Source organism: Gavia stellata, chromosome 2, assembly GCF_030936135.1.
Source record: "Gavia stellata isolate bGavSte3 chromosome 2, bGavSte3.hap2, whole genome shotgun sequence".
Classification (NCBI taxonomy): domain Eukaryota; kingdom Metazoa; phylum Chordata; class Aves; order Gaviiformes; family Gaviidae; genus Gavia; species Gavia stellata.
Window position 1 is genome coordinate 62,854,104 of NC_082595.1, and position 26,224 is coordinate 62,880,327.

The 26,224-nt window shown below is 45.5% G+C and overlaps 1 protein-coding gene across 1 annotated transcript in view; it reads right to left on the minus strand.

Annotated features, from left to right (window-relative positions):
• Positions 1–1,856: 1,856 nt before the first annotated feature.
• SOBP (sine oculis binding protein homolog) overlaps positions 1,857–26,224 on the minus strand; it is a 115,940-nt gene continuing 91,572 nt past the window's right edge. The window contains exons 6-7 of the mRNA XM_009820633.2: positions 17,601–19,555; positions 1,857–3,106 (exon numbers count right to left, since the gene is read on the minus strand). Of these exons, the coding sequence (XP_009818935.1) occupies positions 17,603–19,555 (1,953 nt within the window). The 3' untranslated portion in view covers positions 1,857–3,106; positions 17,601–17,602. The remainder of the gene's footprint in view (positions 3,107–17,600; positions 19,556–26,224) is intronic.

A 26,224-nucleotide genomic window follows, 5' to 3' on the forward strand; every position in this document is an offset into this window, starting at 1 on the left:
AGGTTTCTTTTGCATAATGTATTGTACCATTTGGTCTACATTTTGCTGAAGGTTTATGTGTACTTGGAGATTTCTCCCCAGATATGCAGCTGTAGATATTTTTAAAATAGCAAACAATGAACTGATTCAACTGTCCAAAGCAGTTGTTCAGGTTCTGAATTTTGGGGTAAGTTGTTAAGAAAGTGTAAGGTGGACAAATTTTCAGGAAAGCTAAGATAAGTTTGTGATCATTGGAAATGCATGAAGCCAGCTCCAGCCTAGATTGCTTTCCCTACCTCTGCTGTCCTGATGATTTTTGACAAGCTGATTCCATTTCTGGAAGAAGCAGTTCACAGAGAGAAAGATTTCTCTAAAGAGTCTGTTGTTTTTCAGAAGAGTGAAAATGTGTGCTAACAGTTCTGGACCACTGACAAAAGCAAAATCAATACACACGGCCTTCATTTTACAGCCAAGTTCAGATGAATAAATAGTGATGCAGCAAGCTGTTTACTAGGGAGACAAGCTTTGCTCTATGTGCCCTTCCAAGCAGGCATGCTTATGCTGTTGTTGTTTGCCTTACATGGCTGGTTAATGAAATCAGTCAACTAGTTACAGAGCTCACCGGACACTGCAAACCACTCCATCAGCAGCGCTGGCTGTGCTGGCCAAGAGCTGGGAAGCAAGCACTATTGCGCACGGCCTGCAAATATGTTGCTGTTGCAGAGTTTTGGGGGCATTTGGGAAGAGTTGGGTGCTTTGGAGAACCTAGGCTTGATTTCAGGGGGAGTTCATGCACAGAAAAACCCTGTCCTACAAAAGGACAGACAGAACATGCTCGGTACACAGCCCCAAATGCAGCATGAGCAAACTGTGCTTGCACGGATCCCCTTGAATGAAGCTGCAGACCGTGCATCCAGCCAGGGCTCTTCTCTGAGATCAGGACCTAACTCTGCACTGTGCTAACTGTGGGGGTTTTTTTCCCCCATGTCTTGAACACTGCAGAAACCGAGAGGTGACGAGGGAGGGAGGAGCGAAAATGCAAGGGACATAGATACAGCCTCCAGGAACACTTACACATAATTCTGCCGAGACTTCAGACTGAGTTTTGTTTGATCTGTGACCAGGCAGGTAGAAGAATGAATAACCACATGTACAAAAAGGAAAAAAAAATCATAATAAAACAACAGCACATTTAAGTGCATTTTTTTTTTCTTGGAGATTTATTTTGTTTTAATAAATCTGACACCAGTCAGGGAGAGAGAAAAGCGTTGCAAGCCCAAAAGGAAAGCAGAGCACGCTGAGGGTGCTGCAGATTCTTGCTCTCTTGAAGATGTTTCATCAGTATCTCTTTGAGCTCTCTCCCTAGACTCAGGAGTTGTTGGATTTCCCCCTCTTTTTTGTTTTTTTGTTGGTTTTTTGTTTTTTTTTTAAAAAGCGAGCTTACTCGCCCGGTGTGTTTTCCAAGCTTTCACAGCTCTAATAAATAAGGAGCACCTGTAAAACAGTAGCTTGACTTAAGTGAATCTGTACAAAGGAAAATATAGAAATACAGTATATACATAGTGCTCATAGTGCACCATCACTACAAGGCTCTGGCTCAACTGACTCTGCTACCCTGCTCCCAACACCGCTGACACCATCAGAGACACTGCTCCTGCAAACTGCTCCTCACTTCCCCGCAGCAGCCTTATAGAAAAGGTGTACTCTGAACACTCAAGAGTGAACAATTGCTTTATTCGAGTTAGTAAACAGTTACACTGAATCACAAGGTGATCTGAATTTTTTTAAAGTTTTTTTTTGTTTTTGATTTTTTTTGTGGGGTTTTTGTGGGGTTTTTTGTTTTTTTTTTCCTTTTTTTTTTTTTTTTTTTTTGTATTTGTCAGAATGGGATACTCCACGACTCTCTTACCAATTCAGTGCCAGTATAACATGCTCTAGTGTACTTTTGGACTCTTGGCTACAACTGTACAAGTGCACACAAGTAAATTCTACCCTGTTATCCTCCACCCACTGATTGAGGATCGAATTGCACATTTCTCTTAACCATGACAGGAGAAAGCAAACAGTGAAACAGAATCATGGGGGATCTTTCTCACTTTACCCTTGTTTTCATTGGTTTGTCCATACCATTCTAATTATCATGAAAGGGCTATGCATATGGAGAGATTGTCTCACTGCCTTCCTGGATCACTGAAAACCATCAGGGTTGAAATTTCATCCAAGTCTTTCGTGACGCCCAGCAAATATTCCCCTCAGATTATTTTACACCTTGAGGGAATTTTGGTCTTTAGTTCAACACTCTTGCTCTGTTCCCAAATGGGGCGCTATTTAGGGGAATTTAAAGAGAAAGCTGAGAAGAATAAACATTTACTGAGTTCTCTTGGCATTCAGTCTCTGAAAAACCACAGTATAAACTATTCATGCTGCTTCTTACATCTGTCAAATCAAAAAGTAAAAGCCATAAAAGTGTAACACTGAAAATATGGCATTAGAAAGGATAAAGGTGGCCTTTGTAAAAATAACAAGGAAAGTATATTAGCCAATAAAATATTCTAACTCTTCATTTAAAAGTGCATCATGGGTAGGACAGAGATGACTCTGAAGCGTTGCTACTCCAGTATTACCCCTTTCCCCCATCAAAACTTGAATAGGTCCAAAACCATACAATGCAAATCACGATTCTTAGTGTAGCAGCAAAACCACAGCAGTTTTTCAAAGGAAAAAAAAATAATAAAAAAAAAAATCCGTATCATTGTCCAGTCTCAAATATCTGAACTTTGAAGTCAGAGAGGGAAAAGTACCTATGTTGGTCCGTGTGGTTTTTGAAACCAGGGTGAAAAATCCCCCCCAGCAAGAAACCAAGAGGAAAAAGTGTTCCTTGGAGGAGAAGAGGGGTGGTCGCAGGAATGCTGAGCACACTGTGTGGGTCCATGATGTGCTGTCTTCTGGGTCAAAGGCACCCGTGGGACCGAGGCTTCCTCGGAGGGACTTCGTGACAGGAAGCTGCTTTCTTTGCTGGACTTTCAGCCAGAGGGGTGGTGAGCGGACCACCTGGTGTCATTCGGTGGAGTGACGTGGTTTGCTCTGCTCCCTTTCTCCATGCAAGGTACCCTGTCGGCGAGCGTTCCTGCAAAGCAGACAAGCAGAGGTGGTCAGGGTGAGCGGCAGGAGACTCATCGCAGGTGGGCTGGGCACTGCCTGAGCTTGCGTGCAGCCTCACGCTGGGCGGGCAGCCTGGCAGAGACACAAGCCCACCGCTTCGGTCTCGGCTGCCCCTCGTGCCGCAAGGGCTGTCGGTACACACAGCCTCCGAGGTAGCTGGAAGGGAAGATGGAGGAATTCCTGCACTAAAAAGCTGGAAACCGATATAATAGCTCATTCTTTGGGTTTCATAGAGTGCCTTTCATCCTACAAGAGCACGGGTGAATAATGATACTTTGCAGTTATACAGTACCCTTCACCCCTTGATCTCAGTGTGCTTTACAGAGCTGGGATGTACCACTCTCTGCACGGCACAGGCGGGAAAGTGGAGTCAGAGAAGGAGAAGCATTTGGACCAGGAGCCCCCAGCACCTGGGATGGGGAACACCGCACATGCCAGGGCTCCCCAGAGACACCTCACTGCACAGGCTGGTGTGCAGCTCCACAGGGCTCATCAGTCTCACAGAGAAACTGGGACAGTACCCAGAGACAGCTCCACTCTCACGTAAATATGCATCTCCCACAAACAGAGCTAACTCTGTAGATACTACCCATGCTATGCATGCAAACGGCAGACACCCCTCTTGGCCCTTCCCCAAATCTGTAGTCATACAGAGGAGAGATGTATGCTTAACACAACAAAACCAAGCTGCAATGAGGGAGGTCGGGCTGGAGTTCCCTACAACCTCCTTGGTCTTTTCTTGGGAATGTCCGCAATCAGCCTTGTACCTCCACCATAGCAGCTAGAGTGCCAGGAGGTCACAACCAGCAGAGCATGGTGACTGACACTGCGTAGCATGACAAACAGAATTCAAATAAGGGCATTTTAGGACCCAAAGTAGAACTAGGCATGACTCTCACTGAGGTAAACTGCTACCAAGATCTGGTATTTTCAGTGTTGAATGCATACATTTCCATGGACCATGTATGAGATGAGAACAAAACCCTCCAGATCCTGCTAGAGCAGATCACAGAATTAGGCAAAGAATTTAACTTTCCACTTGTTCCCTTTTTCTATCCTGGTCCTCATTTCCAGGTCCATTTTTCTCCTGTTATCTGACCAGATGTACTGACTGGTTTTGTTTTCTTCCTTTTCTCATTTTTTAGGACACAAAAGGAATGCATCCCACAGGACTTATTCAGACAACCCCTTCTGAAGCCCACTGGTGCTTTGACTGGGTGAACAATACTGGAGCAAACACAGCTTTATTGGTTTGAGGCCTTCAGAAAGCTGCATGATAGCTCCCCTAAAATAAGGTGAGCTTTGCCAGTGGTGAAGGCCAAGGTCACGAAAATCTTTGGAATCACGAACCTGAAAACCCAATCACCTCATCAATCTAATGCAGCTAATAACACCCCAGTGGTTATAAGCTCCTGATGCCTTAGTTTATCTAGGGGCTACTGGGTGATACACCATGGCCTCATGTGCTTCTGCTTCCCTTGCCAGTCAACCATGTAGACTGCCTAGTAGGGACTGTCCTCTTTCTCTCCACAGCATGCTTTGGATTCGGTCTCCTTGGATGGGATCTGCTGTCCCCTAAAGATTCAGACTGAAACTCTGAAGTACTTACTGGCCTTAATTTTGGTGCTGGGTCACATTTTTCTTCCCAATCTGTGCCCCTTCACACTGGGTCCTCTGCCATCCCTCTCATCACCGTGCTCGTATACACCTGCGAAACCTCCACCCTTCTCAAAGCAGAGACTGGAAGGCACATTGAGCATGTTGACCAGCATAAACTCCCAGAGCATGGAGACCACTATACCTAGGTTAAGGAGTAACATTTGGGCTTTTGCCTGGTCCTGTCTTTCCGTACATCAGTAGAAATGAATTTTCATCCTTCACTAATCAGTCTCAAATGGCATGGCATAGCACAGACTGATAAGTGATCTGGGAGGGAGGGCATAAAGAAGTTCCGTAGCTCTCGATGCTTTCGGCCTGGAGCAGTCAGCTAGCTTTGTAAGTCCTGTCTATTTTCCCCTACTGCAAATAGACTCAGTGTTAACAGACTGTGCAGACTGGAGAGAAAGACCTTCCCTGTTGATTGGCTCATATGGCAGTCATTGCATTTGATGAATGCATCTTTGTAGCGATCAAGTGACAGAATAAAAATCCATATCAGGCATAGCATGCAAAGTTTTGTGAAGAAATGAGAACACACTAGTCATCAACACTTCACAGTTAGACATTATACACTCTGTGCCAACATCAGCGTGCATGACCAGGACAATAATGTCAGCTATTTATATCTCCCCAAAAAACCAAATTACTTTTTAGGGGAGCGACATATGCTCTTCATCCCAGCTGAAGTTGCCCTCAACACACATCAAATATTGCTGATCAGATAGAAAAATTGCGTCAGCCACAAAAGAAGAATTTTCATAAGCATAAAGCCATGGAGTTGATCTTATGTGAGTTGCACTGAGGTGAACACACTGGGTTTTGCTTGCTTTCCAAAGCTAAGCAGCTCTGGGCTGATCCTGGGATGGAAGACCACCTAGAAGTCAGAGGCGGGCTGTAGTTCCAACCCCAGGAGGCAGCATGGAAAATATGACAGAAAAAGAACAAGTAGAAAGGCTCATTTCTGCCCCACTGTCAATGCAGGGGGGCAAAAGGAGAACAACTCAACTGGATGATGACCCAGCTCAGGCAGATGTCTTGGAGGTTCACCTATGCGGGCTCAGATAGTGACACAGTGCTCCTCTGAACAGTAGGTGAGAGCCGCACTGATGCCCTCTGTGGCTGTTAGTCGTAACCTGAGCAATGGGCAGCTATCAAACAGGCTGCACCGATGCAGAGCTTCCTCTTTGGTTTATGCCCTGACACGTGAGAATTTAAATCCTTGCTCAAAACAACACAGACTTAGAGCTTGGCAGGACAGTTTGGCAACTAGGGCAAAGCCTCCCCAGAAAGCTTCCCTCCTCCCTTTCTGCAGCTAGGCAGCTCTTTCCAGGTGCTGCTGCAGACCTACAGCCCTTTGTCCTGTGCAGCCCCTGGGACTGGTGTGGTGGGAAGCCTGGCCCTGCTTGGTAGAGCCAATTGCTAGAAGTGCTCCTCGCTCCACTCCCCCTCCGTGCCTCCACGCCTCCATGCTGGGTAGCTCAGCTGCGGGGACATTTCTTCTCCCGCTCCCCCGTACCCAAGCACCGATCCCTGTGTGCCCGCTCCCAGCGCTGCCCCACGAGCCGAGTGTTGCCGTGCTGGCAGCACGCTCCTGCCGGCGGTGGTAGCCACCAGAAATAGCTGCTTCTCCCTGGTCATGTCCTACCTCCTCAGAGGGGTCATGCCATTGACATGCCTTTGGATACACGCATGCACGCAGGCACACACAGTTTTTTCCATGGTTGCTTCCCCCTCATTCTGCGCTCCATTGAACACTTCTGTCTCCACATTCACATCTTATTGTTCAGAAAAAAAATAGAGACTGGGTGGGGAGGGCTGAGGCAACTGTTGATGTGGGCTGGCATGGCAGAGTTTCCATCATTTAGCACAGCACTTAATTCACCCGGACAATGAATGCTGATGTGCTAAAAGAGGACTAGTTCATCTGGGACATGCATGGCCCTAGAATAACGGCACTGCAATTATTTTCTCAGGGAAACTGCTCTGAAGATAAACCACAAGAGTGCAGCTAAAGTCAGCATGGGAGCAAACTCAGCCCTGGAAACACTCTGGAATCATCTGTTACTTGTAATAGTTCTGTAATTTATTTTATTTTTTTTTTAGCAATTCTTAAAGCAGTTCAAGCTTCTTCATTAAAACCTTCCCCTTTGAATACTTAATGATTTATCTTTCCATGAGCTAACTGAAGGGATGCCACATTGCAAGAGTCAGTAGAGGCCTTTAGCACGAATGGGATAACAAGCAGCGTCCTTAAGCACCATCCCTTGATTTCGAAGATGGTGTTTTCCTTTTGCTCTGGTCTTGTAAGTTATGGATCCTTCTCGACTTTGGGTCAGATATGCAACTCAGGCTCTCCCGCCTACTGAAATGCAAGCTGTAATCTGAGCAGACATTGTGACTTCAAGGAATGCATTGGGGAAGAGGCTTGGGATTTGTCCTCCTTATGCCTAGGCAGAAGAAGTGGTAGGGACAGTTTAGTCACCCCCAACTCTGCGACTAAATTGTTGTAGGGATGCACCAGAGGCCGTGCTTGCAATTGTATCCAGTTGCCTTGTAGTCAGGGAAGGACCTTGAGGAAGAAACATGAACTGGAAAGCAGAAGGCCTGTTGTGTGCTAACTCCTGCTTCCCTGCATCTATTCCTAGAAAAGCCTTTGGGGAAATTTCACCAGTTTACATCTATGTTTGGCCCCTTGCTGGTCCATTTAATACCGTCTCTCACTAAACTAATTCAAGGTATGTTAAACTGAACCCTGCAACTAGCTAGTGAATTTAGGAACAGGGATGTATGTCACCATGCCCTTGTTATGTAGCAAGGAAATGGAGGAAATACAATTGCAGGCTCTCCTTCGTGCTCCTGCATGGCCCAAGGGAAAATCACCTCTTCAAAAGAGGGAGCAAAGGAATCATCACTGTGGAAGAGACCCTGAGAGTCACCAAGAAGATGTGGGCTCCGCACTCCTGTATTTACCAGGCAGCCAGTTCACTGAAGAGACACAAGACAGAAATGAAGCCCTCAACCCCATTCAAATTTGGTGACAATTGTTCAAAACCCAGCTATCTAGCAGCAGAGTCTGCTCTTGACTGCTTTGTTCCAGCCCCAGGCTCCACAGTAGGGGTATCACATAAGGCAAAGGGAAAAGCGGTTTCTTCCCTCCTTTATACACTTCCATAAAGACAGTGCTCTCCCCAAAACAGGAATACAGTCTTGGCCTGAGTAAGCATGAAGCTCTTCTTCATAGCCAGTGGAAATAGGATTCCCTAAATTCAGCAGAGAGCAGTCACATACTTGGGGAGAACGGCCTGGGCTGCTGTAAATCCTCTCCTGTACCACAAAGCAGCAATGCAACTTCACTGTGCAACTCGCTCTGCACAGACCCAGGGGACACGGCACCTCCTCTCCCCTTCAGGTTTGGATTCTCCTGGGCAAAACAGCTGCCACCAGGAACCCATGCCACAGCATTTTAAATTTCCATTTCCTCATGCTCCCATCACTGTCAAGCTTTTTGTGAAAGCAGCTCCCCACCAAATCGCACTGCCTTCTCCTTTCCTCTCCTTGTGACACAGGGAGAGGAGACGCAGGGGCTCACAAACTTTAACCCAGGGGGACCAGTGTCCTCATTCTCCTTCCCATGCCCAGGGGTGCTCCAGAGCAGGCATGGTGTTAGGTGCTCTGAAACACACCTGGGAAGAGCCTCTCTATCCACCAGCTGTGGAGGGAGGTAGAGGAGACCAGTCTTGGTAGGCTAAGATGAACATTTGTTCTCAGTTCCCCAGATTTCAGCATCGGTGCTGCTGTCAGGTTTCTCTGCCATTGTCATCCTTCCTTCCCACCTATACCACTTTCTACTTTTCGAAGTAGCAATCTCCCCAGAACCTCTCTAAATATTCTCTTCATATAATTTTTCACCTTTTCAGAGAAGTTTCTCATGATTTAACCTTGTATAGAACAACTGCCCAACGAGTTCATGAAACTCCCCTTCACTTTCAATCTGAACTAAAGACAAAACCAATGTCAACCAGGCCTTCCTGCCCAGCCTCATGGCACCATCTTTCTCCAGACTTTCACTGACAGGGGGCCTCTGGTTTACATTTTGGGGCGTTCCGAGGTACATATGCAAGACATGCAAAGAGGAAAATACTACCACGGCTCTGGACTTGTAATCTCAGCTGTAGCACCCACTGTCTCTGGCCGTGGCCCCTATGGCACATCACAGAGCCTGCCTGGGCAAGAGCCTGCTTTACACTGGGGTAACCGGGTATATCTCCCCAACAGCAAGGCAGCCCATCACCCTCCAGTTGGTGCAGCACCAGTGTACTTGGCAGACCTGTAAATAGTTTGCTTTGCCCCACCGATACTTCATGTGCAGATGTGGCAGAGGATATGATTTTCCTTTTAAAACGACCAGCCAAATTTTCAACTAATTCTCCCATTCTGTGCTGTGATAAAGCTGAAACTTTGCAAGGATCTTTTTGCAAAAAAATAACAAACAAAAAACAAAACATAAAAAATAAAACAGAAGGAAAACCAAATCCAGACAGCTTCTACTCTCCTTTCCTGAAAACAGGCAACCACTGTGATGTGATAACCCTTCTTTAAGCCTCCGATTTTGTCTGAATCAGAATAGAAACATCAACTTGAATTTCAGCAGCCTCCTGTGGGCCCAAACCACTAGGCTTTTGGCTATTCTGAGGTACTTCTCAATTTTCTTATCCAAGCTGATCTCTCCAGTAAAGCCAGATAAATAGCCAGAAAAATGCAGATTAACTGTCGGTAGTGGTGTGGAGGAGGACGAACGGTGAGGATGGGGGTCTTGCTGAGCAATAGCCCGTACCTCCCTGTGAGAGTCTTCCTCCTCACCTGGGTTATAGCTGGGCCAGGCTTTTTCATCTGAAATGCCACTGTGGGCCACAAAACAATAACAATAACAACAACAACAACAATAATTTTTTGCAGAAGCAGCATTGAATCTTTTTAGTGAAAAGTTGCAGCATCCCATATCGGGAAGCAACGAGTATTTTCCCATTTTCCCACGAACAACTCTCCGTCCGTAACCATCCAGGGCTGCATGCCTGCTACCGTCCCCATGGGGTTTCTCCCTGGTTTTCACAGCCCCCATCCTGGTCCGCTTCACCCTAAGCAAGAGCAGAGGCAGACTTATCCAAAGCCAAGGGGGCATGCTCAGGTGGCCAAAATGTCAGGTAGATTATACTGTGGGGGAAGGAAGAGGAAAAACCCACCCAGAATACATAAGGAACAAGCGGGTGAGACCCGGCGTAGACCTCGGTGCAGTGCCAGGCACCTTAGGGCATTTCCTTTATCCCCAGCACTGCTGGCCACTGAGCAGCCTGTGTCGGACCCAACCATTGTTTTAGAGTCTCTCTATTTCCCACCTCCCCTACCCACCCCAAGAAAACAGGAACAATATTTTTACCACCAAGATAGCTAGTTCAGCAATAATCGGTAAACTGCTTCAAATAAAACAGAACTGGCATTTTAACTGTACTTTGAAAGGTAGGGTCAGAATTCAAATTTTCAGTGACCTCATCATGTATCTTTTCTTTTATACTAGTGTTCAAGCATCTCTCAGTTGGAGAATTCCTGTGGGAAAGAGGTTTTTTTCCCCCTTCTTTTGGGTAAGCAACTTAGAAGTGGCAGCACAAGTGGTTCATGCAAGCTTATAAATATTTGGAGCATAAGCAGGCAACACAAAGTTTTACATTTAACCATGTGGGCTCCAAATAAATAGCTGAAAATTGCTCTAACCATAGGTTTCAATATCAATTGGCCAATGATGGGATGCAGATCCTTCCAGAGAGGTCGGAGCTCAATAGTTATTTCACTCTGCACTACCCAATCCCTAACCCCCCTATTTTTTTAATTTTTTTTTTTTTAATGTGTGCTTCCAAAGTAGATGATTACATTGCACAGCCTGAAAGTCCGAAACCGGGAGAGGAAGATGGAGTGGGGGCGTCCTCTCGACAAACGCAGTTCAGCCTCTTTGCCTCTAGATAATTTGCTATTGTAGGTTGGCTCGAATTTAAGACAGTAATGTTTCAGAAACACTTGGAAAAGCAAGCCAGCTGCAGGGAGGATATCGTTACAAATTGAGACACATGTTGTACAGGAATACCATTCTTTTCAAATACCAAAATCGTGTCTGGGGAAGTAAAGCCATGCAAATGAGTCAGAGGCAGACCCTCAGCCTGTAACGTGCCGAGGGCCTTCAACTTGCATTAGAGGCACCGAGCGCTGAGTGCGCACAGTACTGCACAGGATCAAGCCCAGATATTTAATTAGCTGTAATTTTCAGGGTAGAAGCAAATGTTGAATAGTTGAGGGTTCTGCAAAATGTCAGAGGTTACTTCGATTCGCGGCTCTCACGAGATGATCACAAATGCTTCCAAACACAACCTCTGGTCCCGGGAGTGAAATGCAGCTCATTATCAAAATAGTGTAAATAAGGTAATGATTAGTGGGCCTCAGCCGTGAGGCCTCGGCTGATGGGGGCACCCAGGAATGTGCTTAACTTGCCTGTTTTGCTCTATGGGACCTAAAAATAGACAGGGAGAGACTCAGCAGGTAATCTGGAAACAAAAAGTGCTTCAGAAAAGCTTGCTTGTCACAGTCTGAATTCTTCCTGATTTCTTGCTCAAACAGCTTTGCTTCTGCTTTGCTTGAATCTCTCGCTGCTTTTTTAACAAGAATTTAATTTTATCTTAAAATCTATTGCTCACTGCTTGATTATGTCCAACTTTTTCGCAACCACAGCCCTCAGAAGTGTTTTGCTCCTTTCTGACCCACTTTCAAGTATTGCTCCTAATACTGAGAAATAGTTTATAAGCTCCTCACAGTTTTTCAGAGCTCACCGCTCCGCACTGAAGTTGCCCATGATTGTTTCAGGGTCAAGCTTCACAAAGGCTATTAGTTGCTTAGCTCCTTATCAGATTTCAGCAGCAATCAGACACATACTGTCCAGGATCTCGGCCTCTGAATGTAAAGGCAACCGTTGTCTCAGATGATGTTTTTACAAGGGTGCCTGTCTGTTTTACTATGGTCTTTGTTGTTAGGAACTCTGTATTTAATCATCAGTTGTGGGTTTTTTCCCCATGAACTTTCCCTGCGCCACCGACTTTGGTAGCTCGACAGCACAAGAACAGACTGATGGAGAGCTAGAGTCTCCCCCTATGCCCATTTTACACTTAACACCTTTGAATCCAGCCAAATCTGCTTTGCACCAACTTAAATAAAAGGAGCATTAGGCCTTATATGTATCAAAGTGCCTGGTCAGTCTTTAAAGCCTGGCAAAGAATTATGAGTAACTCATTGTTTCAATATGAATGTGGGTTGTACCAGCTTAAGGAATGGCATGGATAAGATGCTTATTCCAGTTCAAATAATTTTCATTTCACAGGACAATTAAAACTAATAAGGGCAAGTAAGCACTAAAATGATCTCTGAAGTCAGTGGTCCCAGGTCCTGGGAGCTGTCAGGTAGGCTACAGCCTCCAGGAGCCGCAGGCTCTGCAAATTTCTGTGGGTCTGTCAATCGACCTATGGCATTTTTTTGCTGGCTGAAGTTCTGGCCCCGCGTTTTGTTTGCCAATAGCCCTAGATGCTCACTACCTTTGCAAATCAGACCAGGTGCAGTTATTTTCTAAATTGGGTTCAAGAATCAGATTTCATATTTGAAACATATGCCCTAAGAGGTTTTATAGAAAAGCAGGAGGAACCCATCAGAAATCAGCACTTGTTCCTTTGATTCAAAGACTGTGCAGTGGTCTACGGTAACGTACCACGAGCCTGCTATTTACTGCCACTGAGACGGAAGTTAGCGCTCCCACACCCCGGCAGCAAGATGTGGGAGCTGAAAGCCACTCTGGAAGTATGTCATTTTATACTTCACCATTTTGAGACTCTTTTTTTTTTGATTGTTTTTTTTGTTTTTTGTTTTTCTCGGAAATCCTTTTTCTGATTTAATATATTTGAGAAGCTACACAGGCAATTTTGAAACGTAAGATCACACTGCTAGAGCCAGGCAGCTCTCAAGGGCAAAGCTTCAGTTCCAAGCAAATGTGTTTAAGGCTTTGTGGTGTTAACAGTCTCTCCTCTCCCCCTTCGGGTAAATGGAAAATTTCTGTAGGCTCATAAGAAGCCAGGTGAAGGAAAACTTCTGAACCAGAAGAGTAGGTGTTAAGTGTACGAGTCCAATTACTCTGCTGATTTAAATTAGTTTAGCACCAGTGGAACTATATCCAGTTAAAATTAGCTAAGGCTCTGGTCCATAGTACTGTGTCAACAAAGATGATTAGCATAAAATTGTATTAAAATATATAAAATCTGTTTTCAAGCATACTTTTAAGGTCAAATTCTATCCTGGTCAGAGCGAGGAGAGAAGGGTAAGATGCTGGTAGATAGATGCTACAGTGACACAGGAGCAATAAAAACTCTTAAGGCAGAAAGGGAGGTTAATAGTTATGCCCCTTGCCTCAGGAATCCTGACCAGAGCAGGAAATCTTGTGCTGGACCATTATGGGCAGGGGAGCTCACAGTAGGATGTATATTACTTCTGCTCTGAACTGGAGCATTCTGCATGTTGTACATTTTTACGACTACAATGTATGGACTAGACAGCTGGAGGTTTGGGCCTATAACTCAGCAGATGCTGACCCCAGGACATATGGGTTGGCTCTGTAGGTGGCCACATTCCTACTATTTCCATTACTTCTGGGAGAAATTCTGCTGACACAAGCAGAAAAACTCCCTTCTGCCCCCAAAATAGGATCAGTCAACACACACACATACACACACACAGAAGCTACTTGTGAGTTTAGCGTGTGCTAATTTAGTTTACCGTAACTATCATGTTAAATCCAGGCAGACCTTAGTGTTTCCATTTATTTGCTTTAGGAAACCTTGACACCAAAACTGGAGGGTTAAAACTGATCCCGCCTGGACATAAAGCATGCAAGCAGGCAACACTAACACTGCTAATTTTAGAAACTCACGTTGCTCAGACTTGAATAAAATAACACTCAACAGAATATTCTTCCTAGCTTCATTCCTTTATCATAGTAGGACTTTGGCATCAAGACATCTTTTGCTGTTCTTCGAATTGTATCAAGCTAGAACAGCTTGACAGTCCACATCCTGATGGAGAGACTAAACTTTAACATCAAGGATTATGTTGCTGATTAGCACTTCCAATAATCAAGTAATTGGTACATTAAATAATCCAGAGTTTGGCGACTTGCCCAAAAAGGTCATGGTTGCATTGATTCCTTTTTAGAGAGTCCATGTTGCTATTACACAAATTCAATCTGTCTGTCCAGAACTCTAGCGTAAAAATATTTGGCTGATTTCCTTCTTTTCATACAATTTGATGGGAAATAAAATCCAGGAAAAGTTGCACGTTAGGGCAATCTGTTCAGATTTTCCAATTAGGGTAGATGGGGAGCAAGAGAGAAAAAGACAATTCTCTGGACGACTTCTTCTCCCGGGTTAGCGTGGCCAGTGCAATCAATACAAACCTCCAAGGGCCCAAGTCAACATAATTATTAGTGCAGCTCCTACCCTCTTTGTATTTTAGTAGAATTTCTATGAGGTTGGGAGACTCTCATGGGGGATCCTCCCCACAACCACACTGCCGAAGGAGCAGGGTTTTATCTCTGCCCTTCCCCAGGCCTGGGCAGGAGGAACTCATGGGTAAGGTGGAGGTCAGGGCTGTGGCATAAGGGACTGCACTGACGCTCTGCTCCCCCTGCTCGTCCCCTCTGTACAGACACAGGCAGGCGCTGAGCCCTGTGCAGCCTTCACAGGCAGGCTGCTGGGAGGCCAGAAATCTCAGTACCCCCCCTGCTCCCCTGGACTGGCTATTACCAGCAGTAGTGAAAGGAGGGCTCTGCATGAAACCAAAGAGTCCTCACCTCAAATCAATCATCAGAGCTGCACAGATCACTTGTGCGTGCCTTGAGAGGCTCAAAACCCACCCGCATTTCACTGAGGTACCCACTGGAATGAGATGGTTATCACGCTGTTTACTTCTGCAGAGTATTTTGGGTATCCTCTTTCCCTTGAAGCACACGAGGATCCTGGTCTCATATCTCTTCTGCATAAAGGCTACTTCTTTTCTTTTTGTGGAGAAAGGAGGGGATGAACACAGACTGACTAACAACCATCACCATGCCATGCTATGCTATTGCACAAAGCCTGGAAGCACAGCAGACACCTAAGCTGGGCTTTTTAACTTTCAGTGTCTATGGGGACATCTATGTCTGTGCCAGTCACCCTAAGTTTCCTTCACAGCAGGGAGAAATAGGCACTCCTAGGGCACAATTCATCTGAGCTGTCTTAGTTGTTGACTTCAGGATGAGCTCAGCTGTCTCTTTGAAGTGCCTGCTTCTCTAGGCTGATTTTAAAGAGAGTTTAGACAATTAGCTCAGCTGTGTCTTTGTTCCATATGTCTATATTGGGTCAGATTAATCTTGCCTGGCAACCTGAAAACTTTCCTGTAAGACAACCCTTACACTGAGACAAAGGAATATATAAAATTCTTGGTGAATGGGAAAATGTTTGTTCCTGGATAACCACAAGCGGCAGACACTGACACTGAGAATACAAAGAGCTGAGGACAACAACTGAGTGATAAAGCACACTTCTTGTCTTTTCAATGCAGCTTGCTCGGTTTGCCCGCTTTCTCTGTCAAATACTGCCCGTGAAGTGATGTCATATATAATCGTGTCAACAGGCAAAAATACACAACTCAGTGAAGCCAGAACTCTGAGTTTTAAGGCTTTGGCTCTGGATGATGCTAAACCCTTCTTGGGATCGAGACCTCGGAAGGATGGCGCTACTGCAGCCTGGATGGTCTAGGCAAGCATAAATAGATGCTAAGAACCAGCCTGTCTTTGACTACAGTGTCAGCACACGAATGTGCAAGTCTCTTAGCACTGGCTTGAAACAAACCACACCTATGGGGAGCTTGAGCAAGGTGGGAAAGGATGGGTTAACCACGGCTCTCCTAGAATTAAATAAAAGGGATACAGTCAAATGGTGGCCTTCTCACTAGGTCAAATCACAACCCCTAGGTAAAAGCATTTATGAAGAGACAATCTTTGAAGCTCCAAAGGTGGCACACTGGGGTTTGCAATAAAGATCTCGCTGCTGACAGGAACACATAGTCCATCCGTGCCTCAGGGGTGGGTAGGGGGATCCCCAATAGCAGGGTCTAGGAGTGTGTAAAGATTTTAAATATTCGTTTGACTTCTGAGTTATTGTGTATGTTGGTTATTAGTCCAAGGGAGTTATAGTTGTCCTCTGTTCTTACAAATGTGTCTTTTAAACGTGTCAGCACATGCCGAAGGCAAAGAATAATGGTTCTGTTCCACCAAAGAAAGTAAATAAATACTGTTTGCGATCCAGGGAAGTAACATTTCCGGCACTGCAGCCAGCACAGGGAACACGGCATTAACAAATAAAAAGGGAGTCCTGACTATACTGCGGTATCTTTGATGGTGCAATTAGCCTGCACTGATTGAGCAGGGAGATGTTGCAATGGCCCAGATTCCACAGCCTGCGCTGCTATCTACGGTTGTAGGTGCCAAGACCTTCAAGGCAATATTCGTGTTGCACGGCTGCAGTCACTATTTGTGCTACCAGGGACAGGGATTTACTGGAGGCTACAGAATATTCCACGGATTGTAATGAAATCTGGCATGTCATCAAGCCACATCCGGCAAACCGTCAGTATTTTACTGCTGAACAGATTTCTTGCAACACCCACCCTTTTCCCTTTTCCTGAAAGAAGCTCTCCACGCTTGTGAATCTAAACAAATGCAATTACATTTGTTTCTTGCTCACAGGTTTGAAGCAACAGACATATATTAAACTAACAGTTTTACAAAGGCGCTGTTTTATCAGAGGGATTCAGTAGGCTGGGAATAGGGAATGAAGGGTGGGGTTTTCTGCCTCTGGAGCATTGTCCTTGGGCAAGCCACAGTTGTTGGTGGACTTACCCATATCTCTGCCTTGCTTTGCAGCCCTACCAGGAACCACGCACATGTAACAACCCCAGGACTGGGGGAAACCTCAGCTGCTTTTCTAAGGTGGGAGACTTGCACCAAAGGCAGATACCTCAGGTAAGACAGTAAAGCCCCATGGCACAGGTCTGGCTGAGATAGATAAGCTACAGCAGGCAGGTCACAAAGAGCAGGCAGTCCCTAAGCACCGATACCCGAGGAAGGAAAGCTCAGGGAGAGGGGGTTCACTCCCCGGAGAACAGCCCAGCTGAAAGCCAGGGTGCCGTCTGGAGGCAGACCAAAGTAAGATGGTTGGAGATGACCATTTGGTAAGTCAATTGGATCTGAGCTAGCAGGAAGCAGCTGGGTCGTCCTGCTCTATGCTATGCTGTAGGGCAATTTCAATCATCATCATGAAGGCTTGAGCTGCTGCGTAACTCAGCTGGAATAAGTAAGCAGATTAATGGCCCAGACCTAAACCATATCCTAGGCAGAAAACCACTGACTTTGACATACACAACACAATAATTTCACAGCCAGCACCACCACGAAATGTTCTGTGAGCAAAAGTGTAATGAGGCTGCTGATGGATGGAGTACTGACAAGTACAGATGCAATTCAACACAAAGAACAATAATAAAACATAAATACCAACAGTTTTCTGAAAGTGCTGATAAATCAGGGTCTGTATCTTGTTTCACAAAGGCCACATCCACATGAGTTTGACCTCATACCTGAAAATACTCATTCTACTCACACAGAAGGCAGTAGTGATTACACAAACCTTTACTTATTCTGATTTCGAATTCGGAGACACCTCCTTTTCAATGGTGGCTCCAGATCCTCTGGCCCTGTGCTGAGTATTGGCGTTGAGATAATGCATGGCGCAATAGCAGTCTTTTCTGCTGGTTTTGGCACAGGCTGGATCACGCAGCCTGTCTTGGGCAGCATCCGCAAAGCATACGCATGGTCCTCGTCTGCTGGATTGTTAAGGTTCGGGTCCTGTTTGTCTCCCCCGGCAAGGGGCTCTTCCCCGGTCTTCTTGCCAGCATCTCCCTCAAGGTGGCAGTTCGATGCACAGTTGTTCTCCTTAACGGACTCCAGCTCACTCACCGCCAGCTCCTCCGGGGGCTGGGGCTTTTTCGGCTCCTGGGGCGGCTCTGGGTTCTTGGAACCCTCCGTGCTCTTCGTGCCATTCACAATGACGTTGCACACCGCTGCACCAGCTTCCAGTCCCGGCGTGCCAGAGGCCAAGGAGACGGGACAGCAGTGAGCTCCGTCACTGCACGGTAACGTTTTTGAGTCAACTGGGCTGCAGTTGTCCCTGCAGTCACTGCAGTTCCTTTTGTCTGAGCTACCAAAAGCCAAATTTACAACACTGTTAGGTTCACGTTCAACTTTCACTTGGGTGTGTAAAGCCCTGTGGATAACATTGTGCAGCCTAGACCGGTGGCCCACTGTTAGGTCTATCACACCGTCCTGTGGACCCTGTAGCACACTGGGGAAACCAAATTTACTGTTCACTGGACTACTAGGTCTGACAGTCAAGTCAACAACTTCATTTTTACTGTGCTCCTGAAGCACTTGAGCTTGATTTAGGGACTGGCCTGAGCAGCTCGGTGACGAGTCAGAGGATTTAGACGATCCTTGCTTTGACTCTCGAGGGGATGAAGAGCTATTGGTTGGCTTTGCCCCAGGCGTCTCGCTGGAGGTACTCGGAATGAAGCTTTCGCCGTTGCTGGAGAAGCCATTGGGGGGTTTGGAGTCGTTGATGTGAGGGATGGGGATGGGAATGGGTATGGGGACAGGCAAAGGGACAATGACAGGATATGGCACTAATAGAGTTGGGGGTGGCACCAGCGGGGCAAGGGATGGCAATCCAAAGTTCATCATCTGTGGCATAGGCATAGGACCATTTGGCATCATGCTGACAGGGGGAAAGGGAAGACTGGGCAAAGGAGCTCCGGGAGGAGGAGGCGGCAACAAACCTGGAGGATTCCCAGGCATGGTAGGTGTTGTGGGGGGATGGATATGAGGGGAAAGCATCGGCCTGTGCATGGGGCTAGAGGTGGGACCCATATTTCTGGGACCACCTGGTGGGGGACCGATTCCAGGAATCATTGGATTTGACAGAGGGCTGTTAGGATTTGAGGCATGATGAGGCGGCCCGCGAATAAATGGTGGACGGATTTGCTGCATAATTTGCTGTTCCATGAATATGGGCAGAGGAACTGGCCCACGGTTTGTCATCACCATGGGAGGACTGCGAGGTGGGACACCAATTGGAGGCACAATGCTAGCAGGTGGCTGGACAGAAACTGGTGGAATATTTGGATTCTCACTGATGGGAATAGGTTTGGGAACTGGCGTGGGGATTTTAGTGACAGAGCAGTTGGCAGTGTCAGACGGAGAGGCAGTGGTAGACGCTGATGGTCCAGGACCTTGAATTTGGCCAGCTGCAGACGCTGGGGATGGGGCTTTTCTCCGAGCATCTGCTAGCGGTATATTCCAAGAATCTGGAGTCAGCAGCTGCACCCCAGTGCCTTCTGCTTTATTTTCGACTGGAGGATGTAATGTACTGCACAGTCCAGCTGGAAGATTGGCCTGTGTCTCTTTGTAGAAAATGTCCATTTTGTACTGATTGAGACATTTTGCACTGCAGAACTGAAGCCTTCTTTCCCCGTCCCCAAAATCCAGATACTCTTTTGTGTGTCTTATGTGCTTACACCAGTCACATACCTACAACACAGTAATAAAATCAAATCAGGTAAGAAAAGCAATCTTCTCTTCATAGTGTTATTTCAAAAGTCATTTTTCAGTTGCTTTCTAAATACTCACATTATTTTTCTAGCAGAAAAAAAATAGTTACGTTTGTGAAAACTATGCTTTTTTTCCTCCAAAAGATTGGTGAATTGAATGCCACTCCCTTTTCTGGCTCCCGTGATCTCAATTCTACTTGTATAGTACATGATATAGCTTAAATCCATACCACAGAGAAGAATCCTCAGCTGGCATAAACTGTTATAACGTGCATATGTAAGTATACAAAGTCCATATGAGTATGGCTGTGATTACTCCTCAGTGGTAATTTAAGCACACCTGTACGGCCTGGGATGCCATACTACACAAAAAGTATGATAACTGGAAAAGGACTCAGAAAGTTGCTGGGAATGAATGCAAATCATTTCTGCTAAACTGCAGCACACTAACATTTAGTATTCTATTAAGAGTATCAAATAGTAAGTTGGAAAGGGTGTAGTATTTTAAAATGGCATCATGAAGCAAAAAGCATCATTCATCCTTTGCCCTTCATTCCAAGGAGAAACTTGGAAATAGTCAGGACATTTGTGTGAGGTTCGAATAGTCCCAATTTATGATGCTTTGGCAAGCTGGACTTATTTTCTGAGCTGTTTGCCCACTCTTGTGTACGAGTCACTTTGAGTAAAACTTCTTGGCAAGCAAGGGCCTATTTAGCAACTTTTCAAATACTACGGCAAAAAGTTTGCATTGCAGACTCATTTTTGTTTTGTTTCTCTGCTTTCCATTTAATCCATTTCTGTGTTACTGTTGGTGTGGTGAAGGCACAGCCAATTTTTTTTAAAGTAAGGCTGCAGAACTAATTAAGCTGTGAAAGGTTTTCCCAGTTGTAAACCACTAGACACCAAAGTTCAAAAAATAGTCATTCTAGGCTTCAGAATCCATTACTTCAGAGAAATTATTGTGATTTCATTAACACATTAATTTTGCAACACCAACAGCTCTCACAGATGGTGAAGACATGATCTACAATTCAAATATGACTCTTGTTTGCACAAATGCCTTTCCTTCATATGGCATTTTAAACAAGAATTAATATGAGTAATCTTGCCATAGCTATAAACAGATAAACAGATGTCAGATTTTTCAGTGCCTTACTTTTTTGACAGAATTTTACACACACAAAAAAACCATTTTTGCGATTTACATTAGCTCTCAAAATACTCCGTTGACAGAGATTTTTGGTGCTTTCTATCAGCATGTTGAGCCTATGACCATATCAGAATACATCCTGGTATTGTTTGTTCTGCCTTTTCCAAATAGCCCATATTAGCTTGTTTTGAAATTACTATATCTTTTATACAAAAAAAAAAAAAAAAAAGTGATTGTGAAAAGGCTGCATTAAAAGGATAATTAATTTTAATAACTATTGGCCATATAAACAATTCCAAACAACATATGTCGGGCATCTGATTACCCATCTCATTTAACTCTCAGCTTTCCTTTAATATAAACAGTGGTAACATTTTTGAGTTTTCAGTAATATATCTTTAATATATATATACACACTTATAGACACCCCCTATATGCTATGGCTATTAGCCTGTTTATTTTAACTCTGCAACCTTTTGGTTATCCGGTCAGGTTGCTCTTTGATTGCCTCTTCTGCCTCCCCACCCCATTCGCACACTCACACACACACACTCCCTCTCTCTACCACAAAGTTTTTATCCCAACTTTTAAATCAAACTAAATAATTACTTGAGAAGTAGCAACTATTAAGTCACCCCTGAAGTCTGGGAATGCAGGACCCAGATTTTTAGCTTGGGCTCACAGACACAGCGCCACATGAATTAAAGCAGAGGGGGTGCTGGTGCTGCTTGACGCATGCAGCATTAGGACAGGGATATTTCCAGCATGATGCCCCGTGCAAGGAAGAAAATTTCCTGGTGTGTTACAAAGAGGGCCAGCCCTGCATTGAACACACACTGACAATGTAGCGCCCTAAAAACCGTGGACAAAAAGACTGTCAAATGCACAGAAGAGTCGAGATAAACACCTCCGCTGCCATGGCACATGCATTCCGCCAAGGCGTAGGGTGGACGGGAAGCAGGAATGCATGGAGGAAGGCAAAGCGGGGGCACCCCCACTTCCAAGGGCCCCCGGTTTTTACCAGGCATCGGCTCTCCCTCTGCTCCCCGCAGGAAGGCTCAGCGGCCATCGCAGACAGCACCGGAGCTGGGCAACCCCTCGCCGCAAATAGTGCAAACACACAGCAGTGGGCACTGAACCATCCCGGGTATTTGGCATGAGTATGGGTTTTGCCATCCACCTGGCAAGTCAACACAGGATGATCTGACGGGAACACCTTATAATTGACCTCCTGAAATTTTCTGACTTGCCACTGTTTTCCAAGCAGACAAAAGGGGAATTTGTTCGTCTACACTGCGAGTTAATAAGGTACTATTTAACTCAGTAAAGCTGCTGAATTCACCTTAAAGTAATTTTTCATCAAGAGCTCACTGCTGTAGCCACAAAATGCTATCTTTTCACATGTATGGAGTCAGGATGTAAACCACTGCGCTCCTTCTGCCACTTGCAGGGTATGCTCTTGCCCCAAGGGCTGTGCAAAGAGGCAGGGGGTCTCCACATGTACCCCAAGAGCTGCACAAAGACGTACCAGGAGCTCCCAGCTGGCTCCCAAGGAAGGCTAGGGTAAGGATGAAGCCCACCCTGACCCATCACCCACCAAAACAGTGTCTGCTTGCCGGGGAAAGATGAGGAGGAGACTGCTCCTGGAGATGGCTGCTGTAAGGGATGGGGTAGGACTCCAGATGCAGCTGCTTCCCTGATTTAGTCCTGGGATGGTGCAGCTAAGATTTGCCCTTCCTTCGCAGCAAAGGAAGCAAACTAACTTGTAAGCCTGCTGCCAAAGAAGCACCTGAGAACTACAAGAGAGTAAACCCAGCCTCCTTATCTTTCTAGGAAGAGCCCCCTCAGTGACTTTAATTAAACAGACTGAAAGAAAAATACAGCCCCCAAAATTTTGTGGCATCTTTTCTAATAATTTAATGTTATTATTTATCAGTTGAAAAATTCACTGAAATACTTCAGTGTGTTATTGCTGTATTGATTTGTTTATCTCAAGTGGGCTCCTATGTCACTCCTAGCTAAACAAATATTTTCTCTTCCTCGGTAAAATATTTAGAAATCCTGCTTAGAAATTCTCTACTGATTTCTCCTGTTTTCAATAATTCACTGAGGTACTAGAAACTCTGAAGTCTGTCTGACTCACTCACATATTGATCACAGACCATTCTATATATTTTATCACTAGATAAAATTAGTTAAAGCCACAGAAATTAAAGGCAGTGATTCTGTTCCTCTGAACATCCTGGATGGACCTAATCTAATAATTATCTCATTGATTTTATGCAACGTCTCAAAGCGTTGAAGTTAAAGTCAGTGAGAAACACCTACTACATCTATGTATTTCGTTATTTTCTTTCTATCTATCTATCTAAGCAATTAGACTATGCTGCTTATTTAAGATACAAGTATAAAATGTGCATGTCATACGCAGGTAATATGACACCTTACAATACCATACTAAAAAGCAAAAAACCAGTCCCTATGATGAGGAGGAAATTACTGGAGGAGAAAAAATGTCACTTAAGAATTAATGAATCAAGTCTGTCTTACAGGATTGATCATTTAAGATGAGGTCAATGAATTTATGATACAAATGGCTATATCACTAGAGGTAATAAAACGGAGCAATATCATTCATTTTACATCTAACTAATGACGTGCTCAGAGTAATTACAGACTTCTTCTAAAAGCCTACACTGATTAGTTCAGATGTGATAGGTGAAACATATATATCTTTCCATTCAATAAAATAACATTTTCTTATCTGTAAAACACACAGCCAATGTCTTATTTTTTTAACTACTTGCATTCTGTACAGAACATCATTGTTCTTCACAACCAGCTCAAAATCTGTCTGTTCATTTATTCCTTCTGCTTCCCTTTTCCTGCCTCATCCTTTCCCTTCACCGTACAACCAAGAGAAGAGCTAAACTGTTGCAGAGTGCTTGTTAACACTGCGCATTGGATTTGGTAGTGCTTACGCATGGGAATAGCTCCCCGGGTTTCAGCGGAATCAGTCACAAGAGTTAATGCTGTGGGATCACATTGGGAGGGTCTGACCCAGTACGGGTGGAAAACAATGGAGAGACTCCTCTTTAATGCAGTCAATGGGCTTTGGGTCTGATGCTTAACGCCGGCCCCTGCTCACCCTGGAGCTGGCAGAAGCCTTGTCCCTGACCTCAACAGGAGCAGAGGCACGGCCGGGGATTTTGGAAGGAACTGCGGCAGAAAATCCCAGAGCACAAGTTAACAAAAGGAATACACAGGAAGAAAATAAATGCCGCAAGGCCAAGTTTCAGACATTTCCTAACAAACATAGGCGAAGCGACCATTTTGCACATTTCTACCCAACAGGAGGTGGGATCAGTAGCGGTGTGACTGGCAAGGAGCATGAACATCTCCGAGATAAAGGGTCAGACCTTGCAAGGTGCTAACAGATCCCCTATGCACCTTCATCTCCCTTGGAAAATACTCCCAGGACCTCTCTTGGACAAGCACACTTCACACTGCGAATGCCAGAACACAAACCCTGAATGACAGAAAGATCAGTAATAAGATAACTGCCTATCTCATTCAGCTGTAATGCAACAACCCTCGAGAAGATTAAATTTACCTAACAACTGGGGCATGTCCAATGCTAAACAACAAAATGAACATTTCCTTCAGTACATTTAATGTATTTATATTTTAGTGGCAGGTTGCCAGTGTGCTACTTATAAGCTCAATGACTTGATATCATTCATCCGCTTTTCTGTGAAACATGCAGCAGTCTACACCAGGAGACGACTCAGAAGACACTGCATCAGCAGAAACACTACTTGCACCCGATACGGGAACACCGAGGAAGCCAGGACCAAGGGATCCGGTAACGCTCAGATTTCTCTATTACAAAGAGGGGAAAAAAGCCATTCCTGTTGGCATCTGCATCTTTATTTTGTTAGAAACATCCAAAGTGGAGTCCAGACTGGCCACGAGGTTGCCCCGCAGGCACAACACCGGCATCCTGCTGTGCTTAAAAGGGCCACGCTTGGGCTTTAGGCACAGGGTAATTAATACTTTAATCGGCTGTCAAATGCAGGCACAAAGTTCAGCCATTAGTGCAGTCCACCACTAACCTCCGAATGACGGTCTAGTATCAGACACTACTTCATTAAGAAATACATTTGCTGAAATCTGTCTGTGGAGGTGTTTACATCAGCCCGAGAGAAACCAGGAACAAGTAACGTGCAAACACCACTGCTGCGATGAAGGAGAGCCTGTGCCTTATACACAGCACTTTGGACTAGTATCAGTTCCTTGGTAAAGCTTAGCAAGGATGGAAAAGGGTCACTAGAGCAAAGACAGTCCCTTTTCAGCCTCTCCAGAACCAGAGGGCAACTAACAAAGCTCCAGCCCTTGCTCAGGAGAACACCGTCGTGGGACACCTTGCACAAGGGAGGGCTGCATCGCATTCTGAGGACCAGGCTTTTATTACAGATGCCAAAACATGGGACTGAAGATTATCAAAGCCTTGCTTCCTGGCATAAAATCCATGAATCCGACTTTGCTGAGTAGTTTCTACTCCCTTTTCCCACTGTGGTATTCAACTGCTGTCTCTTCATCTACGCTCAGGCATATGTTCTGGCTTCATGGATGCCACTGCACATTTCCTATATCCCATTCTGGCCCTGGCTGCCTTTCCTTTTAGCCCAGACTGTGTCCCAGGCCCTTCCCTGCCGTTTCCAACCCTGCCACCCACCCAGGATGTGCGAGGCGTGGAGGCAGAGGCTCCCACCCCATCCCAAAAGCCGCAAGGCAAGGAGACAACCCCCCTCGCCCTGCACACGCTCCTGCCTTGCAGCCAAGCGAGAACCCGACACACCAGCCATATGTTTTTCAGCAAGGGCTCAAGTTTTTTGAAGCCTGCCAAACATTGGACGCGGCAGCAATCTAGAAATTAGGAAGTGGCTTGAAACGCACATACAGAGGTTTCTAGTAAACAGCCAAATGAGTCACAACTCGTGCTCTTACACACAGCTCAGTCAGACCCAGTGGCTGCCGCAGCATGGACACCAAGGCACCTTGCCACCCGGACCCCCTCGCAAGGCTGTGAAACACTCCCAGCAGGACACCAGGGGAAAAGGCAGTCTACCAGAAGGAAAGAAACCTAGATCTGTGTGTCCTGAAGGACTACGTGCCTAACTTTAAAGGGCAAAGGAGCGTGAAACCTCTTTCAGCTGTCCTTGCCAGCTCCCCCAGCTTGTCGGGCAACGTGGCTGCCTGCTCCCTCCCTTCTTTCCTCCACTTATCCACCACCAAGGCTCCTCTTCGGAGCAGGACACCTAAAAGGTAATGGTAATTTCTAAACAAACCCCCTCGTAGATCCTGCCTGCGGTCCTAAATCCTGCACACGTCCCCATCTCTGAAGCCTGTTGCGTGACCAAGCACAGAGAAACTTTGGGGCAAGAGCCGTACCTCGAATGTTAACATATTCAACACTTGTGAGCGTAGAGAAGCTGT